A 24,230-nucleotide genomic window follows, 5' to 3' on the forward strand; every position below is an offset into this window, starting at 1 on the left:
AATGCTCTCCCACTAAGCTGAATCCCCAATGTTGTTTTTGTTTTTGGTTTTCTCTGAGACAAGGTCTTACTAAGTTTCCCAGGCTAGCCTCAAATTTGTGATCCTCCTGACTCAGCCTCCTGAGTAGCTGGAGTTACAGGCATGCACCATCACACCTGACTTATTTATTATTTTTATTTATATTTTTACAGAATGCATTTTGATTCATTTTACACAAATGGAGTACAACTTTTCATTTCTATGGTTTTACATGATGTAGATTCACACCATTCGTGTACTCACACATGTACATAGGGTAATGATATTTGTCTCATTCCACTATCTTTCCTTCCCTGGTCCCCTCCCCTTCCCTCAATTCCCTCTACACAATCCAATGCTCCTCCATTCTTCCCTTACTCCCTCTTCCACCCCTGCATCCCCATTATGTATCAGCATCCACTTAGAGAAAACATTTGGCCTTTGGGTGTTGGGGACTGGCTTATTTCACTTAGCATGATATTGTCCAACTCTGTCCATTTACCTGCAAATGCCATAATTCTATTCTTATTTATGACTGAATAATATTCCATTGTGTATATATACCACAGTTTCTTTATCCATTCATCTACTGAAGGGCATCTAGGTTGGTTCCACAATCTAGCTATTGTGAATTGATCTGCTATAAACATTGATGTGGTTGCCTTACTGTAGTATGCTGATTTTTAAGTCCTTTGGGTATAAACCAAAGAGTGGGATAACTAGGTCAAATGGTGGTCCATTCCAAGTTTTCTGAGAGTGGCTGCACCAATTTGCAACTCCACCAGCATACAAGGCACATTTTAAAATTCCATTTTTTTTATAGCTCATAGGTAAAGCATGCCTGAGGCCCTGAGTTCAAGTCACAGCACCATCCCCCAAATCCATTTTCTGTTTGTTATTAAGGTAAAGAGATATTTTCATAATTTTTTAAAAAAAATCCAGTAACCTTGCTAAACTCTTTGATGAATTCTAATATTTTCTACTAAATTTTCCCCCATTTTATTTTCCTTTTTAAAGTATTTTTTTATTTATACGTGGTGCTGAGTATTTCGAGCCCAGGGCCTCGCACATGCCAGACAAGTGCCCTACCATGAGTCACAACTCCAGTCCCATTTTCTTTATTTCTATGTGCATCTTTTTACCTATTTTCTAATCTCTATAGTCCCAGATTTATAAATCTTTCCAAAATTTATGCCTTTCTGGGTTACCTAGATGTCTAGTACCATGTTGTATTGAAGTGGTAGCAATAATCATTCAACTTTTACCAAACATAGAAGAAAATACTTTCAGTGTTTCATTATAGAGTGTGGTATTTTTCAAATATTCTTTCAGGGTAAGGAAACTCCCTGCTATTTCTAGTTCCTAAGAATTCTTATCATGGATGAATGCTGATTTTTACCAAAAAATTTTACATGTTTATCGATGCGATTATTTTTTGCTTCAGTCTTTTTAACATGGTTAATTATATTAATTGCAATGAACATCTCCTAATATTGATCTGACCTCGAGGGCCACACAATTGGTTTTGATACCTAACACTCTCAGAATTCAAAATCCAAACACGGGAGAAGTAATACATTCTTTAGAGTCGAAGTAGGAACCATAATTATAAGTTATATTCTTATCTATGCTCAATGAGCACTAAATGAACATACACTGATGTCTACCTGATTGGTTCTGTTGTTTTAACTTGAATGTGCCTTTTATTAACTTACCTCCCTCAGTAATGTAGCAATTCTATTTAATCAATAAACAATCATTTGTTAAATACTTAATAAATGTCATTCATTCTTCCCCACATCATGGTATAAATGAAGAAACCATAAACACTGCTCTTGTGGAGTTCATTATTTAAATGTGTAAGTGGTGTGTCTTTGTGTGTGTATATGGCAGGGTGGGGGGAGAATGAGGTGAGATTGGCTCAAAGGAGAACAAAAGATAATGAAAAACATAGAATAAGTGCTGTACTGCAAGTGGATGAAGAAAATATTAAGGAGATAGAATGAAGACATATTCCAAATTCCCATTCAAGTTATTTGACTTGAATCTTGAAGGACAGATGGTCATCTCCAATAGTACATGTTCACCTCAAAAAGATAAAATAAATATTCAGGTATTTGTGTTAAATATTGGTACATATATATGAAATGTTATGGCCTTTGGAATACAACAGTGAACAAAACACAAAAATCTCCGCTTTGTGCTTACATTTTAAGATTAAGGCAAGAAAGAAACAACTTGCCCAGAAATAGTGCCTTTCCTGCTTAGGAAAACTAAGCCATCAAAGCACAGTTCTGGTTATACAGAAGAATGGTCTCCTCAGTGGGTTAGAAGACAATACCAGAGTTTCTATTTACATTTACTTTTTTGGAATGCTTTAGTATTTCTATTTTTTGTTTATGCATTATAATGTAATTTGCAAATTATCGTCCAAATATTGGAAGTGCCGGCTCAAAATTTACTGATGCAAGTATTTAATCTAAAGAACTGAGGGTCTACTAACTCTAGGTCTCCGGGGAGGGGGGGGGATTTAACTGTATTTAAAACCATTTAGCATTCATGTCTGAAACACTAACAAAAAAGGAAAGTTTCAGAAGGGGTGGCTAGAGAAATAAAGGGTCATAACTTGTAGACAATCCCAGAGGAGCTGGTCCTATATCTTTTAATTAAAAAAAAAAAATCAAACGAGTTAAGATGATTTTCGCTGGCTTGGGCCGCCTTAGGTACTGCTCCAATTTCTGTACAGCAGTTAGAAAGCAGGTCACAGTCGGACCGCTCTGCGCGTAGTGCACAGAGGCAGCCAAGTCCGGGAGCGGACGCGCGTGGGAACACTTCTGGACCCCGTAATCTCCGTCCCAGGACATCACGAACGTTCTCACCCACTGGAGCTCGACAAAACCGACTGGGGTACAAAGCCCGAAAACCCTTCCAGGTGCCCTACGCAGTTGGCGTTAGGCCAGCCTCACGTGCCACCGAGCACTAGACTCGCGCCTGCGCATTCCCTCTTTGCTCTTTAAGCCTCTTACTATGCGAACCCACCCTCTCGCTGGACCGTCACTTCCGGTGGACGCTCTGCGTCATTGGTATCGTCACTTCCTGCCGATACCGGTGTGGACGGTGAGGATCGTGGCTCGGCCGGTGTTCCGGTTCTTTCCCTCCCCTACTTTCCTCCCTCCCTCCCTTTCCCTTCCTCGGCGGCTGTCGCTAGCCGGTGTTTGACTCCCTGACCCCTCCCTAACCCCTTCCTGACCTCGGTGCCACTGGATTGGCCTCCTTTTCTTGTTCCTTGGCCCAGCCCCAGTGTCAGGGCGGGGGGCCTTGTGGAGCGAGAGGCGCTGCAGCTGAGGAGAAGAGGACTACGACCCTCCACTCACCCGCCGAATAGCCGGGTGCGCCGCCGCCATGGCAATGAGGCAGACGCCGCTCACCTGCTCCGGCCACACGCGGCCGGTGGTTGATTTGGCCTTCAGTGGCATCACGCCTTATGGGTATTTTTTAATCAGTGCTTGCAAAGGTGAGCAAGGCCTCTGGCCCGGGACCCTGACGGCTAGGGCTGGACCGAAAGGGAGTGGGACTGGCAATCGCCAGTGCCCAATGGGTGGTGGGAGTGTTAACGTTGGAGGTAGGAGCCAACGCTGGTCTGATGGGGAAAAGAGTTGTGTTAAGGAATCCGCAATTGGAACCCAAGGGCCTTCTTTCTGACGCCTCTGACGAGGTCTAGTATTAGCCTCCAGCTAAGCCCCCTCCTCGTTTTTATTGCTGTTTCTAGGGAAGCTGGACTGCACCTTTCTAGGCGCTGTGGGCAACAAACACTGTAAATATACCTTTCCAGGATTTAGGGAAAGGGAAAAATTAGGCCAGGTCGAGTGATGCCTTACAAAGATGTTCGCTCTTGTCTCTCTGGATATTTTTTCGTATATTAGCCTCATTTTTTCCAAATGGGAGATGGAATTTAGGTTAATTTGGTTTGCCGAAAATAAAGACTCAAATCTAGATTGTTTTTACTCAAACCAGTGTTCCCATTCACATGTTTCCCATAAAGAATGACCGATTCAACTATTTATTTTTAGATAATTCTTAGTGACGCCAATGAGTGGGAATAAACAAACTTCAACCTTGCGATTCAATATAATAATTTGATGTTCGAATCTTAGATTTCAAGTAGTCTGAACTTCTAAATCACTTATCTTTTTAAACATTTTCTAGATGGTAAACCTATGTTACGCCAGGGAGACACAGGGGACTGGATTGGAACATTTTTGGGTCATAAAGGTGCCGTTTGGGGTGCAACGTTGAATAAGGATGCCACCAAAGCTGCTACAGCAGCTGCAGATTTCACAGCGTAAGTGTGACCAAAATGGCTAACTTTGTTCTCTGTGGATTGTGTCCTGAAAAAAATCAAAATCTTCAACCTCAGTTATTCATTATAATTCTGACTCATTACCTACCACATAGAGTACATGATGTTTCATTTCACCAAGATTCCATCCTGTTTCTCTGTATTTCTTTGTCTTCCCTGGTACTCAAAAGCTTCAGAGGCTTAGATGACTGACTTTTATGTGTTTGCAACCCAGGATTCTGCCTAATTACTAAGCACCACAGATAAAGAAATTTATTAATCTTTACAAGCATTTCTCTATGTGAGTTCCTTAGTAATATGTATCAATGACCCCAGATTTTTATTTCCGTTGCTTTGTTAACTGGATTTAGACATACTATGTCCCAAATTTAACTACTGTTTTTATTTTCTAAGGTTTTCTTAAGTTTGAATTGAATTTCCTTTCTTTCAGATTATAGTCTTTTTTTTTTTTTTTTTTTTTTTTACCAAATATCTGCTGACTACAGTATTCCTTAGTCTCTCACTACTTTAGTTCTAGTTTATTTTTTACTACTCGACACCATAAGTCTCTTAACCTTCTATTCATCTTCCATATTCCTGGCAAAATTTATCACATCACTTGTCAACCAGATGATCTTCTTGTTTTCCTTTGGCCATTTAGCAGTTTGTGACCTTGGGTGTATATTAGCATAACTTGGAGAGTTTTTAAAACATCAAATGCGTGTGTCCCAGAAATTCTGATTCAGTTGGTCTAAGGATGGAGTCACTATTGTTGGTTCTTTTTCCTCCCATAATTTCCTCTAGGTAATATGCCTGTAGCCTTAGAACCACTGGTGTAAGGGGCAGAATTTAGTTGTTAGCACTTTTTATTTTGGCTTATCCTAGTATATTAGCATTTTATGGCACTGCACACTGTAGACTCTGCAGTGTAGCTATACTAAATGGACTATTGCTGTAGTTCATTTTACTTGGTCTGACTTTTCGTTTTGCACATATTAAACTGACTTGCAATGACCTTCCTTTTCCCTTTGGACTTGTGTCATATTTTTTATAATTTGGTACCTGTAGTTCCTACCTATTTGTGGACAATTAAATATTTACTAATGAAGGCAATGTCAAAAGCGACTGACATACATAAACTTCCTTAGGCATGAAAACCTGGAGAGTAAAAGTGATCTTGTTGATCTTTTTTTCCTCTCTCTTTAAACAGAATTTCATACTAAGGAGTAATTGTGAACGAGTTTCCTCCTTTGCTTTAAGCAAATTAAACATAACAAGTTTAGCATGAAAAATGAATGCAAATTGAGGTAAATACATGACTTGTGTATTTGGTTGAAACTCAAGACATAAAATTTTATCATATGTAAAGTTTTTAAAGTAGAGAGAGGGTGAGAAAGGTAGTAGTGCTACGTAGGATTATATCAAAGATGGTAAAGAAAGGTCAGTAAGAAAAGTTATAAATACAATTCTGGACTTTTTTTCCTTGTCTCCAATGAATAAATTGCTATTATGTTATTACATATAACCATTGTAATGCTTTATACTCTGCCTTTTATAATACATAATCCCGATGAAAGAAACTGCTTGGTTTTATGTAAGTCCTTCCATGTCAATATTTTCATGCCAAAAGTTGCTTTTAATATGACAAAACACTTCTTTGTTGATTGTGGGAGGTGAAAATAGGAAGTAAAAGTGATTCTTGGACAAGGAAGGTGACTTATGGAATACTGGAAGGTTAAAATGAAGACTTCCCTTCTAGCTTAAGTGTCATTTTAAGGTCAGGGACCATGTTCAGTATCCCTGGTTTGTTCACTACTTTATATTTGCCAAATAAGTAACTTGAAAAAATTTTCTAAAGTAATCAAATGGATGTGTAAGTTATAGTTCTTGATTTCACTTATAGAATATTTGTGTCTATGATTGCTGTAAGTTTAGTTTATCTCAAAGTTTGTTTTTAATTCAGTTCAGTAAGAACATCATTGGAATGAATTTTATTGATTTTATAATGAATGTATAAAGTTGGATTAATATACACAACTCTAAATTTCAGATATCTGGTAAGCAGATTTAAAAATTTTTATAATGGTAATTAGATCTCAGTCTGGTGATAAACTAATAGTGAATAAAATGATATATTAAATGTAATTAGTTTATAAGAGTGAATGCTACATGCAGAAATTAGCATTAAAAGAGGTAAGCTTTTGGATTGTAGTTCTGCAAAGATACATTTTTGTTGACCTGAATTCTACTGCTGTTTGGCCCTGATTACATTAGCAGAATGTTTTGTCACCTGCTTGATGGTCTCATTCTGATGTTTTGTGCATAGCTTGTTAGGGAAATATGCCTGTCTCATGATAAGATCCATGAAGACTCTTGTTATGCATTTGACAAATTGTATTTGTCAGCCTTCAGGAAAAGACATAAAGGACAGTAGATAGGAATTACCATTCATGGAATAACTTGAAATGGGGAGTGAAAAGACGTGGAAAAAAAAAATGTGGCATTTAAGTACTTCACAGAATCTTGAAAAGCATCCAGATTTTATCTTGCTGCCAGAGGAACAGTTATATTAGTTTAGGTTACTTACAGAGTATTGTTAATAAAAAGAATCACACATTTGAGAGCATATCTCTGAATAGTATTGTTTTTGTACTTAACATTTCAGGTCTCAATGTTTTTGTTTATAAGTGATATTAAGAGCATGAACACTGGAGGTAGATGGCCTGCATTTGAATCCTGGCTCTATCATTTAATGTCTCTGTGACCTCAGGCCCTTAGTTTTATTATCTGTAAAAATTAAAATAATATGATACTTATTTCTTAGATTGGTTGTGAATATTAAGTTAATGTTTCAAATATTTAGAACATTGCTTGAATTTCTATGTAAGTGTTACATATATAAGGTAACAATGATAATTATGTAAGATAGAGTAGATTTAAATATCAAGAAGGAAGGTTTTTTTTTTTAAATTTATTTTACTTTATTTTATTTTTCTTTTTAAAGCCGTTTTTCTTCATTAAGACTTTGGGTACTATGATAGAATGGGAAAAAATATAATAACCATTGGCTTAAGTGCTGGTGTGCTAGCTATGCTGTGTATTTCCAGTTTGATCATAGAATTTTTTTTTAAACCTTAGTTTTTATTTTAGTAAAATGAGACTAAGACCAGTGAGGTTAGTGGAAAGACACGAACATCTTTTTCCATTGTATCCCTAAAGTCTAGCATAGTGCCTTTCACAAAGCAGGTGCTTGGTAAAAGGTGGTTCAAACTTACTCCCTCATTTTTATCTGTGCAGTGTGGAGTATGTGCGTTCATGTGTGTTTAGTCTGCCTGTTTAATAACTTGTTCAAGCTTGTGTTGATAGACCTCGATCTAGCTAAAGAGTAACTCCCCTGATCAGCTTGTCCGATTAGTCCTAATCGATCTAAATCATTTGTAAGAAGATCCTTTTGTCCTATTTTTATGTTTCTTTTTCTTTTTTTCTTTCTTTTTAGTTGTAGATGGACACCATACCTTTATTTTTATTGTTTTTTTGTGTGTGTGGTGCTGAGGATTGACCCCAGTGTCTCACATTTTCATGACAAGTACTCTACCACTGAGCTACAACCCCAGCTCCCATTCTTATACTTCTTAGAAATGCATAAATTTGTTCTATTTTTTGTGGATAAATTATATTCAGGTTAGCTTTGTGAGTCAGTTTCTGAAACACCATTCTTTTTTTCATCTTTTCTTTCAAAGCTAATTTTAGCCTTCCTTCATATGATACTCTTCTGTGTACCTCTACTTTTCCTCCCATCAAAATTGTTTTTTCGAGACTGCCAAAATAGAGAAGATTACTATGTTCTACTCCAGAGAGTGCTTAAAATAGATATGGAGCTGGCCCCAGGAATCTATACGTAATTATTATAGTTTGTTTCCACCAAAATTCAATTTGAGGTTATAGTGTCGAGAGGTGGTTGGGACATATAAGGGGCTATTAGAAATGAGGACACTACCTGCACTAATGGGTTGATGTTTTTCTCAAGAGACTTAATTAGTTTTCTTCAAGAATGGGGTATTATGGAGTACGTTTGGCACCATCCTGTAGTCTCTTTTGCACATGTGCTCCCTCAGTATGCATCTATTTTCCATTTCTGCTCTGTGCCTGGTATGAAACAGCATGAGGCTCTCACCAGAAGCCAAATACATGCTGGCATCCTGCCCTTGGACTTCCATAACTATGAGCCTTTTTCTTTATAAATTACATAGTGAGTTAATTTGCTTTTCATCACTGTAACAAATACCTGAAATAATAAAATTTAACAGAGAAAAGGTTTATTTTGGCTCACAGTTTTAGAGGTTTCTATGATCTCTTGACCCTTTTGCTTTGGGCCCATGATATCACAACATGGTTGGAATGTAAAAGAGAGCAAGAGTCTAGGATCTCAGGGTCCACTTCCAGGGCATGCACCCAGTGATCTAAAGACTGCCCACTTGGCTCCACTTATTCAGCATTTCTACCACTTCCCAGTAGCACCAAGCTGGGGACCAAGCCTTTAACACATGGGCCTTTGGGTCTATTCTAGATCCAAACTACAGCACCCAGTCTATGTTTGTTTTATGCTATACAACAGAAAATGAACTGTGACAATAAGTATATGGTCTTTTCTATTTTTCCCCCCATACCGGGAATTGAACTCAGACCCTTGTAGCATGTGTTCTATCACTGGGCTATACCCCCAGTCACTTTTTCCTGTAAAAAACTGGTTAAAAGATCTGACTTTTCTCTGAATGAGGGCCTTGATAAGTTAAAAAGTGGTATTATCTCTTTAACGACTTGATTGATATATTGTAATTAGGCACTGTTTTCCCTCCAGGGTAGCTTAATTGTTTCAATAAAGCTTTAAATAAGTGAGTTAAGCACCCCTTCTTTTGAGACTTATGTTTGGAAAGTGCATTCATTCTCATAAAAAAATGTCAGATAGCATTGAGTATTATGTGTAAGAAACTGAGATATAAGAGCTATTAATAATGTGGGAGGACTGGGGTCAGTGGTAGAGTGTTTGCCTGGCATGTGTGAGGCACTGGGTTCTGTCCTCAGCACCAGATACAAATAAATAAAATAAAGGCCCATTGACAACTAAAAAAAATTCTTAGAAAAATGGGAAGTCCCAAATATTAAAAAATAAAAAGTAAAAAAGTAATAATGTAGGGAGACAACAAAGTCTTCCTGAGCTGTGTAGAAAATAAATGCTGTATGATTAGCTATTGAAAAGATATTGTTAATGATGCTTTACTGTCTTGATTTGAGTTAGGCAGCCTACTTCATTGATGTCAGTTACTTTCCTGATGATTAAGTAATACATTGGAAAATATTTATATTAATCCACATTCCCTTTGGACTTTTATTGTAGTAGAAGTGTGTCAAGAGTTAGTACAAGTGTTTAGAATGTGATCTGTTAGAATGGCATGTCTAACAGGATTTCTAAATAGGAAAAAAAGACTGTTGATATATTAGCTGTCTTGTTTGGTCACTCCAGTTCTCTTCCTTCACAGGTAAATCCACATGGTCTGTGCAAAATCTTAAAATTTAGAATTCTTAATTAAGCCGGGCATGGTGGTCCTTGCCTGAAATCCCAGCAGCTCTGGAGGCTGAGGCAGGAGGAACACCAGTTCAAAGCAAGCCTCAGCAACGTCAAGGCATTTAGCAACTCAGTGAGACCCTGTCTCTGAGTAAAATACAAAATAGGACTGAAGTTGTGGCTCAGTGGTTGAATGCCCCTGAATTCAATTCCCGGTACCAAAAACAAAAAACAAACAAACAAAAAAGAATTCTTAATTAAGAATTTAAGGGACTGGAGAGATAGCCCAGTCGGTAGAGTGCTTGCCTTGTAAGCACAAGGCCCTGGGTTCAATCCCCAGCATCCTCCACTCTCCTCCCCCCCAAAAAAAAAGAATTTAAGAAGTTTTGGGAAAATAATGTAATGTACTTGAAGTTAGCATTTCAAAGGACATTGCTCAGAGTTTTGTTGAGATTCCTGAATAACTAGAATAGAAATATCAGATAATCAGTTTCCCTGTGATTGAGAATAAGCATGTAAACAAATTTTTAAAAAGCCAAATTAAGCACAGTGATCAGTGGAAGCTGAGTTCTATGGAAGAAGAGAAGGAAATGATTACCTCTTAGAGGTGAGGAATTACAGACTCAAGAGAATAATTGGAAAGAGTACATAGAAGCCTGAAAGAAAATGCTTGACTTATTTGAGGAATGATTTATGATTTTGGTGTGGATAGATTCACAGAAATAATGCAAAATGAGATTGGAAAAGTAGGTTGGGGCCAAGGAGTTGAATTGGAATGGGTTACTGGAGATTTCCTGTGTAGAGAAATGAATACTTGGGTGTTTAGTAGCCCTACTCAGAGTTGACATAATTTTTCTCAGAATATATTTTTCAGTCATTCATATGATTTATGTGTACAATACGCAAGGTTTGATGTTGTATCATCAGTTGCATGGTCTTTCATATTTCTTTTGTACATACTTGTCTGGTGCTTTAGACCATTTGACCATCGTGGCAACTAACTTGTCTAAATATTTGTGTAGAATAGTTTTTCCCTTCTTTTTCCACTGGTACATTTCTGCAAGCTTTGTGTGTGTCTGTGTGTGTGTGTGTGTTTGGGCGGGGCGGGGGTTGGTACTGGGGATTGAACCCTTAGGGCCTTGTGCATGGTAGGCAAGCACTCTATCAACTGAACTATATCCCCAGCCCTCTGCATGCTCCTTAAAACCACTAACTCTGTTACTTGATTTTTCTGGACTTTTCTTGCATAATTAGAAGTGTGGTTTTTCATTGTTTCTATAGGTGTATGTACTTGTTTTTTTTTTATATTTATTTAATGTGTTATTTAATGCATATTTTTCTCTTCAGCTAAACTGTACTAAAGCAGGAACTTTGTGGAACTTTTTTCCGCCCCATTTGTACTCTAACACTGAGCGTAGAAGGACATAATATGTTTGGTGTGTTTATAGTGTTTGTTAAGTAAACAAAAGTAAAGATACCCTTGCTTTTCATTGCCCACTTTCTTCCTAAAAATTAATGTCAATTATATTAAAATGAAAGTCTCCAAAGCATTTTTAACGGTTCTTTTCCCTGTATACATAGTTTCCTGGTTTATTTTTCAGTGACTTCTTCTAATCTAAAATTAATTCTTTTTTTAAAAAAATTCCTGTTCCTGTCTGGGTTCATTGGCGCACACCTGTAATCCCAGTGGCGTGGGAGGCTGAAGCAATAGGATCTTGAGTTCCAAACTAGCCTCAGCAACCTAGTGAGGCACTAACTCAGTGGGCCCTGTCTCAAAGTATAAAAAAGGACAGGGGTTGTGGCTCAGTGATTAAGCACTCCAGATTCAATTCCAGGTACCCTCTTCTCCCCCCCCCCCGGCAAAAAAAAAATTCCTCTTCCTTTTTTTTCTTTAGTCTATTTTGAGGAAACTCCTTAGAGTACTTTTATCAAGTATTGTTCAGCCATGACCCCCACCTTGACATATATACACACTATGTAGTATATATCTTACATAATATAGTAGTATATATCCTATATTTAGGGTGGGATAAGTCAGGGGAAACAAATATAATTTAGAGATTCAAATTTTCAGCTTAACATTGTACAATAAAAAGGTGTTACTTTGGGAGCAGTTAATTGGATTCACATTTGAAGATTTAAGTCAACTTTGAGGAAGAGATGAGGAAAATATTCTCTCCACTATCTTTTACATTTTATGTAACCTGTATCATGGTATTTCATTCTTATAAAATTTAAAAGACTTTTTTATTTTTTGTTTTGCTCACATGTGAGTAGATAACTGTGAAGAACAAATTGGCATGGTGAAACTAAAAATTGGTTGAAATGTTTTTCAGGCTTACTAAAAGGGTATTATAGGTTAAAAAAAAAGTAAGTAGGATGGATTGATTCATAAACCTTACTTTTCAAATCTGTTTTACTGTCAAAAGAAATTTAGGATTATAAGACTTTTATAGAGAAATTGCCTTGAGACTTATGTAGGTATTTTCTCAAATGAAGTCCAATAATGAGGGCTATTACAAAGGAGATTTATAAGGCATATATATAATTTTCTATATATTTAATTTATTTAGTAGTAATCAAAATTACCATTATTTATCCTTTCAGTATATTAACATTGCATAATGTCTTTTTCCCTCCACTTTTAGCAAAGTGTGGGATGCTGTCTCAGGAGATGAATTGATGACCCTGGCTCATAAACACATTGTCAAGACTGTGGATTTCACACAGGTATCAGAAAATGGAAATTTGTGTGGGACGTATGTCACATATGTCAATGGTACAGTGCTTACCTAGGATGTATAAGGATCTGGTTCAATACCCAGCAATGCAAAAAAAAAAGAAAAAAGGGAGGAAGGAAGATAACATTTATTTTAGGTAGTTAGATTGTTGTTATTGCAGTGTGATAAAGATTTTAGATTTGATTGGTTTGTATATGTGGCTTGTATTTTTGTGGAATATTTGATTTGTATTAATTTATATTTGGTTTGGTTGTATATTAAGCTGTACAAACTTGTTTTTTTCTTAATCCTGTGAGACTTTTAGATACCCTGGAATTCTTGTCTCAAGTCTTCCAACAAAAGCAGTAAATATCTAAAAAGCTCAAGTAATGTTTCTTAGTTATTCGGTAGGGAAAAGATAGATATATATGAGATCATCAAAGAAATGCTACTCAGGAGGGAGGAGAGCAGGATGAGAATTTATGTGGTATATTGTAACACATTTGAACTGGGAAGTTTTAAGGGGTTGGCATTTATGAGAAGGTCATTGTTCAACAGCATATTTTCAAGTAATTGGTTATATATTGCATTTCTTTGTGATGTTTGTAACTATATTTGGATATTATTTGGTCTTGAAGACATTTCCAAGAGAAATAACTATTAAAGTGGTTAGTCTGTTAACAGTTTACCCTTTTTTTTTTTTTGGTCTTTAGGATAGTAATTACTTGTTAACTGGGGGACAGGATAAACTGTTACGCATATATGACTTGAATAAACCTGAAGCAGGTAAGCATAATTTATGTACCGATTTCTGGCTTTGTTTTCTTTTCATTTAAACAAAATATAACTGATTGAAAGAGTATTCCAATTTGGAAAATATAGTCTCAAGAAAAATCATAGTCCATTATCTAGTATTAATCACTGTTAATATCTTTAGTTTTTTAATATAACGTCCCAGCCCCTTCTAGATTACTCTTGTATAGCCTTCTTGCAATTTAAAATTTTTATTACAGAAAGTTTTTTCATGGTATTAAGTTTTTATCAAGGTGCAGAATGTTACTACCTTTTGGTAATCTGTAGAAAGTGAAGATGATGTAAATTCTCAGTTGTTGCATGTTAGTGATTAGATTTTTGAACCATGTATGTTAACTGTTCAACAGAACCTTTTAAAATCTGTAATAAAAATTTTTTTTCATGTCACTGGTTGTTCTCTGAACTGTTTTTAATGACTGGTTTTTTTTCCTGTGGATATACATAAGTGAATTAACCAGTTTCTTATTATGGCCTGTTTGGGCTATTAGCGTATTTTAAATATGAAAAACAATATTATGCTAAACATCCTTATATTTGCCAATATTTTCACAGTATTTTCTTTAGATAACTGAGCAAAATGGAATTGTTGAAACAAAGAAGAGCATAAGTATTGGAAACCATTGATAGTGTCCTATCCACAGTTTTTTTTTTTTTTTTTTTTTTTTAATTCTGAGACAGTGTCTTGCTGAGTTGCTGAGGTCTCTTTAAATTGCTAGAACTAGCCTTAATTTTTGCAGTCCTCCTGCCTTAGCCTCCCAAGTGGCTACGATTGTAGGCATGTGCCACCATGCCCAGTTTATTACAGACTTTAAAACATTATTCTGTCATTACCTTGATGAATTCTCTCATTGTACAGAAATTGTGGACATCTTTTCTAGTCCACATGATTTCCTACACACAAAGCTATCAAAACACAATAAACAGACTTTTAAAAATTGATTGCTTATTGGTATTGTGTGTGTGTGTGTGTGAGAGAGAGATGCTGATATTGAACCCATAGTTTGTGTCTTTCAAACTTAATCATGGGCTTTTTTTTTTTTTTTTTTTTAATTAGATGAGTATCTTGATTATGTTGCCCATACTGGACTCCAACTTGGCAATCCTCCCTCTGCAGTCTCCCAGTAAGCTGGAATTAAATGCACTACTGTGCTCAGCTTTAGCACAGACATTTAATATCCATAAATCTATGAAATTTAGAAAGAGAAATGTGAAAGAGTAGTATCAGTACATTGGAAATTAAGCATTTATTTTCTTAAGATACCTTCTCTTTGAAGAAGCTTTTCTAAAGTGAGGAAACAACTGCTTTTATAGATTTCTTGTTCTCCATTTGCACCTAACTATTTTATTTATTTTATCAGTGCATTGAATTATACATCATAGTGGGATTTATTGTTACATATTCATACATTCTGCATTCTTTTTGATAGACTTACACTAAAACACAGCCAAGTACATTGACCTCAGTCCATGAATTTGTCCAGTGAAACAAATTCAGGGCTTGGGTGGACATTTTTCATTCTCTTTTACCTTGCCCAAAGCTGCTCTTTAGAAGTTGCTCCTCTACTGTACCGGCAATAGAAATTACAGCAATTAGTAGAATTTTTATCATATGCCAGACACCATATCAAGCACTTTAGATGTATATTTTTATCTGATTCTTACAGACTGCTATGTAATACCTATTGTTATCCCATTTTACAAATAAATGTAGTTTTCAAAAAAGTTAATGTGCCCAAAGTCCAAGTAGTGTTGAGTGGCATTGCTGTTTCCATTTGTTTTTGCCCAGAGATGACAATGTGAGTTTGTGTGTTTGTTTTAACCTGTTGAAGGGAAGTCTCCTACTTGAGCTGGGTTCCATTTTTTTGGATATTTTCCTCAATTACTTGTCCTGTTTTTCAGTTTCCTTCTAATTCCTACTTCCTAACAACAATGGTTTGGATAAAGGTTCCAAAATTAATGATGGCGTAGGCTTAGCTCAGACTACCTGTTTCCTGGGTCTGTGTTGTTATTAAATTATGCCTCATTAGTAGTTCTTACTAGTTATTTTTGCATTGTGGTATAATAATGCTTTTGAAAGTTATTAGTTGTATAGAAAATGAGCTTGAGGAAGTGATCGGTAGGTACACTCAGTTGTGTATAGCAAAGATCATCATTTTGGGTAGGTTTTAGTTCCAGTACAGAAAATCCAATGTATTCTAGTAAAAATCAAGTTTTAATTTTGCTGGGTGAAGAGTTGCAGTCCAATTTCAAATGTTCTGTTTTTCTCATTACATTTTTTAATTGTTCCTATAGTGCTCAGTTTAAAAAGTCAAATATTAAATATATTTTAAATTGTTTCATCTTAAGAACCTAAGGAAATCAGTGGTCACACTTCTGGTATTAAAAAGGCTCTTTGGTGCAGTGAGGATAAACAGATTCTTTCAGCTGATGATAAAACTGTTCGGTAAGTAATTTTTCTTTAATAATTTAAAGTTTGAAAAATTATTTTACCTTAAAGCTTATATTTTAAATATTTTTTATAACTAGCATGCAGGAAAAATTGAACATTAAATTTAAAGTGCACATATTCGTTTGGAGCTATCCATTTACAACTAGATACATAGAGGTCAGAAGAAACTTAATTAAAATTACTGACACCTATATCAGGAGGTGTTCTTAACATAGGTTTATGGACAGGCTGCTTAAAGGGAGTTAGTTCATGAAGCCCCTAAAATTCTATTCAGAGTTTTATGCTTGAGGAATCCTTTTGTGAAAAGATACATAGCTGTCATCAGATTAACAAAAAAACAGTTATTTATAAACAATTTAAAACAGTGCTGAAATTGATTAGATTAGGACATAGGTGTCTTAATGGCATAGTTTTGCTTGAGTTATTTGGAAAGTGTTTTTAGGTATTTGAGTTATTTCACCAACAATCTTCTAAAGATTTTGACATTTTATATCAACTCAATTTCTTTATATCTGAAATTTATTGTTTGGAAGGAAAGTTGTTTTTACTATCTATGGTTATCATTAGTTTATCTGCAGATATAATTAGAATTTAAACTTTTTTTTTCTTAAATGAATAGATGTGGCCATATTTTCCCTTTTTTTCAGCCTTTGGGATCATGCTACAATGACAGAAGTGAAATCTCTAAATTTTAATATGTCTGTTAGCAGTATGGAATATATTCCTGAGGGAGAGATCCTGGTTATTACTTATGGACGTTCTATTGCTTTTCATAGTGCAGTAAGGTATGTCCAGGGAATCTCTACATTTTTCTTTTTTTGGGTAAATTCAACATCTTTTATATATTTCTTAAAAGAACCACTGTTTGTTGTTATACTTAATGTTCTCTCTAAGACTATTGGGATCTCAAGCTTCTTTGTTTGTCATTTTAAATTTGTGGAGAGCTAGGTGTAGTGGTGCACACCTGTAATCTCTGTATTTTGGGAGGCTGAAGTAGGCTGATGGTTTTGCAAGTTCAAAACCATCCTAAGCAACTTAATAAGGCCCTAAGCAACTTAGCGATACCCTGTCTCAAAATAAAAAGGGACTGGGGATGTGACTTAGTAGTTAAGTACCCCTGGGTTCAATCCCCAGTATCAAAAAACATTTTTTTTGTTTTGGAGAAATGGTGATTTTTTTTTCCCCACTAGTTCTAACTATGTACATGCCTAATGATTCTTTTAAACAGACATAAGTTTTGTGACTAGAATATATCATAGTAAATGCTCTTATAGAAAATTTGGAAAATAATAACAATTGAAAAATATGTACCCACAGTCTTACAACCATAAATTCCAGAATGGTGGTTTTTATACCAGTCTTTTTTTTTTCTTTTTAATTCATGTTAAACACAAGCATATATTTGTGTTCTTTTTCTTTAATTACTAGGACCATGGTGAATATTATTATGGTGTTTTATTGAAAAGTATTCTTATTCATCAGAATGTCTTTGAAAACATTTCCATTTGCTGTATTGCATTATAAGTTGTACTAAATTATGTATCAGTTCTGTTTTAGCACTTCAGTGAGTGTTATGGTATATCTGTTTCCTTAATAGAATCCTGTAAGTGGAATTATTAATTTAAAGGATAGAAATGAGTTTAAAGTATTTAAACATGGTGCTCGATTGATTTCCGTGAACATGCCACACTGCACTCTGACTACAGTCCTACGTTTTTGTCCAAAGGGCTACTTCCAGAGCTAATTTTCACTTAATGAGAGAACAAGAGGCAGTGAAATTGAAATTTTAATAATGTGAAGGAATTCCTATATACACACAAAGAAATTGCAATCACAGGATACTTTTGTCTACAATCATTAAATTGTAAGCCATATTACTGCTCTTTTCTGGAGTTGGCAATGTACAATACTGCTTTAGACTGCTAACCTCAAATCCCATTTTGGTGGCAATAATTTGCTTACCAGTTGAATATTCAAACATTTCAGCCAGCAAGTTGCTATTTGGTGATACTGTGTAAATCATAACTAACTTTAATTTTCATGCTTTGTTCTATGTGTTCTTGGGAATAGGAGAGTGACATTTAGGAGATGGAATGTTATGTTCTGTGTTTAAGGCATTTCATGATTTTCAGGGTTAAACTGAAAAGGAGCCAATGTCTAGACTGTAATGAATTTTCAGTGATGATATTGTTATACATTGATTTTTTTTTAACTATATAACTGTAGTCTCAAATCTAGTTATTCTTTTACTATATGGTAGTAAAACCAGCTTTTATAACTGTTTCATATTTTATGGCATTTCTTGTTGCACAAGCTTAAACTGTCAATTGAGAATAACCTACAAACAGTCCTTTATATTAAAGCAATTAGATGCCTACTGTCAAGCTTTTGTTGCTGTCATTTACTAAGATAACACCTGCTTTGTGTAGAAAAATCTAAAAGTACTGAGAGGAAAATATTTTAAGGAGAAATTCTGGGAACTAGAAGTCTAGCTCAGGGGTAGAGTGCTTGCCTAGCATGTGCAAGGCCATGGGTTCAATCCCTAGAACCACAAGAAAAAAAAAATATATTTTAATTTAAAAATCCCAGGATATTATTCATACTATTTATTTTTTTATTTTTTAGTTGTAGAGGGACACAATACCTTTATTTTGTTTGTTTATTTTTATGTGGTGCTGGGAATTGAACCCATTGCCTCACACATGCAAGTCAAGTACTCTACCACTGAGCCACAACTCCAGGCCCTATCCGTACTATTTTAATTAGCAAAGATAGTGATTTCCAGAAATTTTACTGCTCAAAATTGCAGTGTCTTCATATTCCTGAGATGAACTCTACTTGGACATAGCATCCATCTGAACTTTTCTTTGCTTATGTAGTATGGAGTTTTTTGGTGTTTTTTATTTTTAAATAAATATCACTATTCATGTTTGACTAAATGAATATTTGTCCTGTTTCAGAATTTAGGAACAGTGTAAATGTAACTTTTCTTGTATTTATTTATGCAATATTAAAACTTTGCAAACTTATACTTTATTTTTTCCCCCCAGTTTGGATCCAATTAAATCGTTTGAAGCTCCTGCAACTATCAATTCTGCATCTCTTCATCCTGAGAAAGAATTTCTTGTTGCAGGAGGTGAAGATTTTAAACTTTATAAGTATGATTATAATAGTGGAGAAGAATTAGGTAAGTTTTCCTTTTTTGCCTCCCTTAAAATGATGTTGTTACCTAACTAAAACTTGGTGCTTACAAGTATAAAATTTAAGTTGTTTTATGTATTTTGGATAGAAATTGTTATAGACCTGTGAGTGAAATAGGCTGAACTCAATTTTTCTTTTCCTTTTAATTGAAATCATCCTTATGCTGATGTTTGGTACTTATTGTGCAGTAATTTTTTAGACTTTATTGGGGAGGGACAACTTTATGTCAAAATCATTTTAAGCAGATACAAGGAGATTTATTCTTTCTGAGATGTAGTGGATGTGTGTAGCTCCAATTACCTTACTCCCTTTCTTTTTGCCAATTTAGGAATTGTAAAGATTCTATAGAGAGTAATGTGGGTAAAATCACTGGCTTATTATAAAGTTACCTTTGAGAATATGACTTGGAGAGTTATTTTGTTCTTATTCTTTTTTGGAGTCTCCAGTTTTGCTGCCTTTTCATGCTGATAAGGGAACAAGGGAACAAGTAAGGTTAATATGAAGTTATGTACAATCTAACTTTATGTTTACCTGATGAACCAGATAGTTCAAAAGTTATGTGATACATACTTTGAGCCTTCCCAAATAATTTATGCTTTTAGTCCAAAAAAAACTCTACACACACACACACACACACACACACACACACACACACACACAAATATAGAGCAAGAGAGAAAACTGAACTGAAATATCTCCTGAGATCTGAGGCCACTGTGAATTTTAGACCTTGAACCCATCCATTCTCATTCCACAATTTCATGTTCTTTCTACTCCCATAACTTTTTTTTTCTTTTTTTGAGTGCTAGGGATTGAACCCGTGCCTTACATGTGCTAGGCAAGTGCTCTGTCACTAAGCTATTCCCCCAGCTCCTCTACTCTTACAACATTTTTATTCTCTTGTTGGACAGAGATGGAAGAAAAAACAGGAACATTGATCTAGTAAAATAGTGCTTTGAAGACTAACAAGATGTTGAGGCACTAGGATATAAATGAGAAAGTTTCATAAATATGACTTAAAATAATCTGTAAACTTTTTTGTTATATTTTATCAATTAAAATATTTAAAGATCAGTATTGATCCTGTATCTCTGTCTTGTGTAGTGAGGTCGTTAGTATATTCTACCATAGCCTGGTAGAAAATTAAGAGACAAAGTGTATAAAAGAGCTCCATCTGGTGGCTCTCTATAATCATAAGAATTAGTTCCCTAGTATAGAGGCAGAGTTTAGGTTATGGGAATTGGAATTGCACTGATAGACTTTAGATCTACTTTCTGTAGAATCTATGGGTTTTTTGTTTTTATTGACCCTTCTGCCATCCTTAATAGGACACAAAGATTCATTTTCTTTTTTGAAAGACAACCTAAAACTTGTATGTTAGATTTCTCTTAAGAAGAGATGGTATGATGTAGCACTTTGTGATGAGAATTACTTTATTTTCAATTATGTACACTTCTTTGTATTTACCCTTATGAATTTTTGCATTTCTCCAATAATAATCATCTTTAGTGTATCAGTACTTAACCTAATAATTATTAAATTGTCTAATAATCCTCATGTTCCTTTTCAGAATCTTACAAAGGACACTTTGGTCCCATTCACTGTGTGAGATTTAGTCCTGATGGAGAACTCTATGCCAGTGGTTCTGAAGATGGAACATTGAGACTATGGCAAACTGTGGTAGGAAAAACCTATGGCCTTTGGAAATGTGTGCTTCCTGGTAAGAATTTTTATTCAGAGCTTTCAAATTAAAATGCATGGTTTTGTGTTATTTGTTAATTCTGTTTCAATGTTTCTGTCTCAGTAAATTTTAAATTATCCAGTACAGTTTAAGCAAAGAAAAGCCATGATTATAATTGGCTACTTATGTTCTTCTGTTAGTTTTTTTTGTAAAATATATTTTACTTTTATTAAATTTTTAGCTCATTTGGTGAGTGGAGTGAACTTAATTCAAAAATTGTTAGAAGGCAATATAAAGAATTTATAAGTAAATGTATCTCATCTCTAGATTATATTACTTAATCCTTACCCATAAGATAGACATGTTTTAGAATCAGTTACTAAAACAAGAGTTATTCCTATTAAACATTGCTTAAAGCAGTATTGTCTTGCTCTTCTTGAGTATTAAATTGTAGAAATTACTTGTATTATCCTAATTCTTATAAACATTGCTCTTTTTATAGAAGAAGATAGTGGTGAGCTGGCAAAGCCAAAGATCAGTTTTCCAGAAACAGCTGAAGAGGAATTAGGTAAATACAAATGAATTGACTCATTTTTATGAGAGTCCTGGCAGATTTGAAACTGAAGTACTTAAGTGAGTTTTACTCACTGACAGAAAAAATTTAAAATGAACATATCGAATGTGAATAAATTTAATAATCGGAAGCATAAGTTTTTATACATACATATTTATAAACTGAATATTTAAATACCTACTGCATAATGGTGGGCACTGAGATATAGTGTGGACATGAACAATGTGGTTACTCTACTAGAATGTAAATATCTAACTTAGATGTTTTAGCAAATTAGTTAAACAGATTATTAAAATGGTAAGAAGAGTCAGGGAAAGTAACACTGGGGAACAAAATGGAGTACAGCATATGAGGAACTAGAAGAACTTCAGTATATGTCCCAAATTACGAAGAGACTAGAGAGAGAGGTTAGACCATTCAGGACCTCATTGCTTTATTAGAACTTGGAGAGTTTCATATGGAGATAATGAGAAACTTTTTGAATTTTAAGCAGAGGAATAATAACAAATTTAGATTTAAGTTTCTAAAGATTGCCTTGGCTATTATAGTATGGAGAGAAAAATTGGACTAGGAAAAAGAGTGAACCATTTATGTGGACATTATGGCCTAGAGGAGCAGTCATGTGGTTTTGAATGAGGGAATGTCAATAAGAACAGAAAAAGTTACATGGAATTGTTTTTCGTGGTAGAGTTGATGTCATAATGTTACTAAGTTAAATTTCAGATTGTTGGCATGAGAAACTGGGTATTATGATTTGGGAGCAATTAGGAAGAGATTTGCCATTTACTCATTAGTTTTCTTTAAATTTTATTCTTCTTAAGCACCTTTTTGCAGAAAACTTAATGTTTCATAGTTAATATTCTATTAACTAAGTATCAGGATTTGAATCCCTAAAGAAGAGGGCCAGTTCTCTGAAAACATGACTTTAATTCAGTGTTTATTGGATAGCTGGAGTTAATGAAAATTCAGCTTAGAAGGAGAAAACTTTTGTTTAAAGTGTGGTGTAAAAGAGTTAATGGATAATAAATGTATAAGTCTTTCTTGGTTGCTGTTTCAGTGGCCAGGGTCCAGTCATTAATGGTATGTGAGTTGCTCTATTCCCCCAACACACACACACAACCTAGTATGCTTAAAATTTTTTTTCTCCATTCAGTACACAGAAATGTGGGTTTGCTTCTTTCCTTTATTAAATTAACTAATGTGACCTTGTTTTTATTTGTAGAGGAAATTGCTTCAGAGAATTCAGATTCCATCTATTCTTCAACTCCTGAAGTTAAGGCCTGAGCATCAAGCATATGCCACAGATAGTATATAATTTATGGACTAAATGACCAAGCAGAGAAAAGCATCAGCCTTCCAGAGTTACTCTCTGCTTACAGTAAACACAGCAGTAAATAATGGGGAATACGAATTAGCTCCAGTGCTGGAACAACTTACTTGGTGTTACCTGTGAGTGAAAACTCGGAGTATCAGATGAAGGCAGGTGGAGGTAATGCTCTTGTAGCATGACAGCCTGTTGTCTTTTAATGAATATGTACAAGCCAACATCCAATTTCTCTTATTATAATTAAATTTCTTGTAGCTGTTTATGTTATTATGGAAAAGAAAAATATATTGGCCTATTTTTCTGACTTTTCCCTTAAAGCAGATTGCCTTTTTTTTTCTTCTTTTTTTGCTTTAGTTGTAAAGAAGAGGGAAAACATGATAAAGTAATTGGTTTGATTTCTCTTTCTATACACTGCTTCTGAACATCTAATTATTTTTAGTTGTCTAAATAAAATGCCTCTAAAACAAAACAGTGTTTTCTTTCTTTGGAAAAAACTAATAAATTTAAATTTTATGAATGAATATGGGAAGTGTTTCTACATCATGACCACAGTAAAAGACAATTTGTTTATACAGTCTGTAATATTAGTTTCTGAAATACATTTGCCTATACAAAATTTACAAATTTTCATGTCCTTTGTTCAAGTTGAATTTACCTCCCCACCTTCCTGAGTGGATAGCAGTGCTTAACCTGCCATTAAAAATGAAAACTTATGATGCATGCTAGTTATAAGAAATACAATAAAGCAATTACAGATAGAAAAATCACTTAACATCCTACCACTCCCCCCAGAAATTATTAAAATATCGTGAACATCATTGCACAGTAGTGTATTGCTGTGTGTATGAGAGATAATAATAAATGATTTTATGAAAGCAGAGTAACTGTAGAACTGTAATGTTTAAGACATACCATTTTATTTTACCTCATGAAATTTGGGTAACATTCAAGAAATGTTTTTACTAACTTTTTAATAAATTGGATCAGTTGAGTTTAGACTTTTTAAAATATGGAGGGAGGTGTTAAACTAGTAATTTAGAAATATTTTAGACTAATAACATCCTAATTCAAAGATATTTTGAATGACCTTTGATAACTTCTTAGAAGAAATAAAAGCCAACCAAAGAATAGGTTAATTTTTGAGGATTTCTGATAACCAGAAGAAAGAAAGCACTGTAGACTAGATAGTCACTGAGAGCCAAGAGAGGTGTGTTATAGGTAGAACAGATGATCCACAGATGATCTCACAGGGTGGTAGTGTTTTTGTGTCAGCTCATTACATGCCTGATTCTCTGCTTTGTAGCAGTATTGTCAATGTATCAAAGAGTTACTCAGACTAATTAAAGTCTGACTCTAAATAAAGTTGAGATTTATGTGTGTATCAAATTGAAATCATATTGCTTGGTATTTATGGAATTAACCAGTGGAATTTCTTCTACTTTTCATAAAAGTAATGACCCTGTACAGATGCAGTCCCTTATGTATTGGTTTCCTATTGCTGTTCTCACAAACTACTACAAATTTGTGACTTAAAACAAATTTTTT

At 34.7% G+C, this 24,230-nt stretch overlaps 1 protein-coding gene across 1 annotated transcript; it reads left to right on the forward strand.

Moving 5' to 3' along the window:
- Window positions 1-3,104: 3,104 nt before the first annotated feature.
- Window positions 3,105-23,957, forward strand: Strap (serine/threonine kinase receptor associated protein). Its single transcript, XM_047551349.1, has 10 exons — window positions 3,105-3,532; window positions 4,225-4,360; window positions 12,569-12,650; window positions 13,354-13,426; window positions 15,800-15,896; window positions 16,550-16,687; window positions 18,953-19,089; window positions 20,674-20,823; window positions 21,287-21,352; window positions 22,581-23,957. The coding sequence occupies exons 1-10, from the start codon at window positions 3,421-3,423 to the stop codon at window positions 22,640-22,642; spliced, it is 1,053 nt and encodes a 350-aa protein (XP_047407305.1). The 5' UTR covers window positions 3,105-3,420; the 3' UTR covers window positions 22,643-23,957.
- The last annotated feature ends 273 nt before the right edge of the window (window positions 23,958-24,230 follow it).

Source organism: Sciurus carolinensis, chromosome 4, assembly GCF_902686445.1.
Source record: "Sciurus carolinensis chromosome 4, mSciCar1.2, whole genome shotgun sequence".
NCBI lineage: Eukaryota > Metazoa > Chordata > Mammalia > Rodentia > Sciuridae > Sciurus > Sciurus carolinensis.